At 61.9% G+C, this 3,242-nt stretch overlaps 1 protein-coding gene across 1 annotated transcript; it reads right to left on the bottom strand.

The window, feature by feature from the left end:
• Nucleotides 1-1,198: 1,198 nt before the first annotated feature.
• On the bottom strand, nucleotides 1,199-3,008 carry HMX2 (H6 family homeobox 2). The gene is given in 11 exon segments (XM_032609148.1): nucleotides 1,199-1,420; nucleotides 1,423-1,473; nucleotides 1,475-1,537; nucleotides 1,540-1,696; nucleotides 1,698-1,755; nucleotides 2,738-2,800; nucleotides 2,803-2,839; nucleotides 2,842-2,879; nucleotides 2,882-2,921; nucleotides 2,923-2,984; nucleotides 2,987-3,008. Coding segments are annotated over 11 exon segments (813 nt in total).
• Nucleotides 3,009-3,242: the final 234 nt, after the last annotated feature.

Raw genomic sequence — 3,242 nt, 5'->3', positions numbered from 1 at the left:
CACGCACAAGGCAAACTATAAACAACAACAACAAAACAGTGTGGGAGGAGCCTTTGCCTCCCGCGCTTTCTTTGCCTAGTCTCGGGCCTCATCCTCCTCAGCCGAAGTGCTGCCTTCCCGCGACCTGTTCCCGCACCGCGCGGCTCGGAAACTGTGAGCGCGCCAGGCTGGGGGACGAGCAAACCGGGCTCTATACCTGATCCAGGCAGCGCCGCCCCACCTGCCCTGTGCCCTCGGAGAGGAGGCTCCTGTCACAGGTTGGACCACGACGCACGACTCCCTGCTGCCGTCAACCCCGAGTCGCTCCCAGGGCTGGAAAGAAGCTCGTTCCGGGAGGCAACTGCTTCGGCAGTGAAGCCTGCCGCCCCCCATCTGTATCTCTCCGCGCGGGCTCCAGAGTTGGATTGCCGCCGAGGTGAGCCTCCGCCGCGCGGAGACTACGGGCACCAGCTAGTGGAAAGGGGTGCGCCTCCAGCCCACGCGCCGCCTCGGCGGGGCCAAGATCCCAACCTTTAACCTCTGACCCCCGCCCCACCTTCCACGGGGCTCGAGCCAGACCTCTTCTGACGCCCGCCTGCAAGCTCTTCCACGCAAAAAGCGAGAACACCTGCGCGTTGGTAGCCGGACAATCAATTCCACCAAAGTTAGCAACGATGCTTAAAATGTTTTATTTTTTTCTTTTTAAAAATATTTACAGATCTGAAATCTCCCCCCCCCCCCCCGCTTTCTCCCCTACCCATCCTCGGGACAAGGGAAACGAAAAGAGGAGTCGAGATCATTGTTCGAAGCCCCCAAGGGCTGGCTTGGCCAGCCCTGTGTGCGTGTACACATATACAGGTGTATATATGGGGGAGAAGAATGTACCTGGTCTGGTGTTTACTGATTTTTTTTTCCTACCGATCAATGTCCATCTGGCCGAAACTCCCTTTCCCACCACCACCGTAGAACATCCCCTCGAACATGCTTTTCAAAACGTATTGGTTTGTTTGGGGTAGAAAGCAGATGATCTGGCTGGAGGAATGCCGATAAATACGAGAAACAATCAAAAAGTAGGGCAGAGGCCATAAATAAGAGGTAACGAATACACATGGTGTATCTCGTAATATTTCTGGAAACGCGCAGCCCTGCGCCGGAGTGGGGGCAGCCCGCGCCAGGCTGGCGGTGGAGCGGGCGGGGCGGCGCGGGGCCGGCGGGCCGCTCAGTAGTCGAGCTTGCTGTAGAGGGTGTAGAGAGGTAAGGCCGAGAGGTTGCTGCCCGGGTAGTAGAGCGGCGCGGGGAAGGCGAGCGAGCGCGGCACCGGCACGCGCAGCAGCGAGCTGTCCCGGAACACCAGCGGCATTCCCACCAGAGTCTGCGCCGACGCGTGCGCCATGTTGGCCGCCTCCAGCTCCGCGGAGAGCTGCCGCTTTCCACTTGTTGCGGGCGGTTCTGGAACCAAGTCTTGACCTGGGTCTCGGTGAGCTGCAGGCTAGAGGGCAAGGCAGGCGCGCTCCGAGCTGCTCAGGTAGCGCTTCATGTCGAAGGTGGACTCGAGGCTGGTACAACCTGGCTGCGCGAGAAGACCGTGCGCGTCTTCTTCTTGGCCGCGCCCGCCTGCCTCTCGGGCGCCGCCGCCTTCCCGCGCCGCTCGGGCCCCGGCGACAGCGAGCCCACGGGCAAGAGCCTCTCTTTCTCTTCCTTAAAGTCTGGGTGCGAAGAGAAAGGAAGGCGTGCGCTCCGAGCTCGCCGGCCCCGCGCCTCCGCTGCCCTTAGGGGGTACCTGGGGAGTGAGAACAAAGAGGAAGGCCATGGAGTTAGGAAACCTCAAAGGCCCCCAGCTTCGCCGGAACCAGGGAGTTGGCAGGCGCCTGCAGTCTTGGTCCCATCGTCCTTGTCCCCACCCCCATCCTCTTCTCTCCCTCGCGCTGAACACTAAAGCCGGCACCCGGCTTTTGAAAAGCAACAGGACAGGGATCCGCTACTTCGAGTCTGGGGGTCTCTATGCTCCCAGCTTCGTGAAAGGACGTGTGGCAACGAGGGGGAGGAGATCCGGAGGGGGGGACATTAGCATCATTTTAAAAAGATGATTTTGCCTTGTACAATTGAACTGGAAGAGTTCCCTGAGCTTTATAGTGTGGCATCATTTCACAGGCCGTTTGTTCTGAAATCACGCTAAGGACTAACGCGGGGCTCCCCTTGGTCAGATGTTGTAAAGAGGAACCATCTACGAAAGGGCACCATTGTCAATCATCTTGGAGTGCTAATCATTCCGAGGAGGAGAGAGAGAGAGAGAGAGAGAGAGAGAGAGAGAGAGAGAGAGAGAGAGAGAGAGAGAGGCAGAGGTCGAGAGAGCGGAAGAGAGAGAGAAGAAAAAGACGCTGAAAGTGATTGCGGTAGAGAAGGACCGACCGCTCAGATCCGACTTCCAGACCTCGTGTGCAGAAAGTATACGATGTGCAAAGAGGATATTGAAGGCACAGCCATGCGTGCGGCAGGCCCTGTGCCCAACCCACTCTGGTACACTCTCCCTCCAACCCAGCCTTCCCCAAAACCGCGCCGCGCCACATCTGTGCTCCCGGTTTCTTCCCGAGCGCCCGCCGGGCGGAGGAGTCAGCACAGAGCGCGCGTCTCCTCCCCTCGCGCGTGGACCCCGCGCGGGCCGCGGCTCTGGCCAGGCGAGGGGGGGCGACGCGGGAGCCCCCGCACAGCTTCCCTCCCCTAGAGCTTGCTCGCTGCTGACCCGGGGGCGTGCGATCCTTACCCAGGCAAGGAAAGGGGATGGGGGGGTGGTGCTTGGGGCCGGGCTCCTTGGGGCCGTGCGGTCTGGGCAGAAGCAGGCGGGTGCCTTCCAGCCAGTCGTCCGGGCTCCTCCTCCTCCGAGGACACGGACAGGCTGCGCTCCTGGCCGGCCAGCCGGCTGGCTCCCGTGGCGCCTCCGAGGGGGCCCCCGCCCAGGATGGACTGAATGGTGAAGCTGGAGACGCCGCCGGCCGCCGGACACCCTTGCCCGCATCTTCCTTGCTTCCCATCCTGGGTTCATAAGAAATCGGAGAAACCAAGAACTCCCTTTAGAGATGATCTGGGTGGAAGGTGGTGCAGGCAGGCAGGCAGGCGGAGGGGGTGTGGGGATGGGGGGGGAGGGAGCCAGGGGGAGGGGCGGCGAAGCTGGCGAGGCGTCCCCTCCGCGCGGGGGACACGCGGGCACCGGACGGCTGCGCTGGGGTCCGTGCCCGCCCGGCTTAGGTGCGGCCGCCCAGCCCCGG

This window comes from Phocoena sinus, chromosome 16 (genome assembly GCF_008692025.1).
Source record: "Phocoena sinus isolate mPhoSin1 chromosome 16, mPhoSin1.pri, whole genome shotgun sequence".
NCBI lineage: Eukaryota > Metazoa > Chordata > Mammalia > Artiodactyla > Phocoenidae > Phocoena > Phocoena sinus.
The sequence above is the reverse complement of the archived record's forward strand: the minus strand, read 5'-3'. Positions and strand labels throughout refer to the sequence as shown.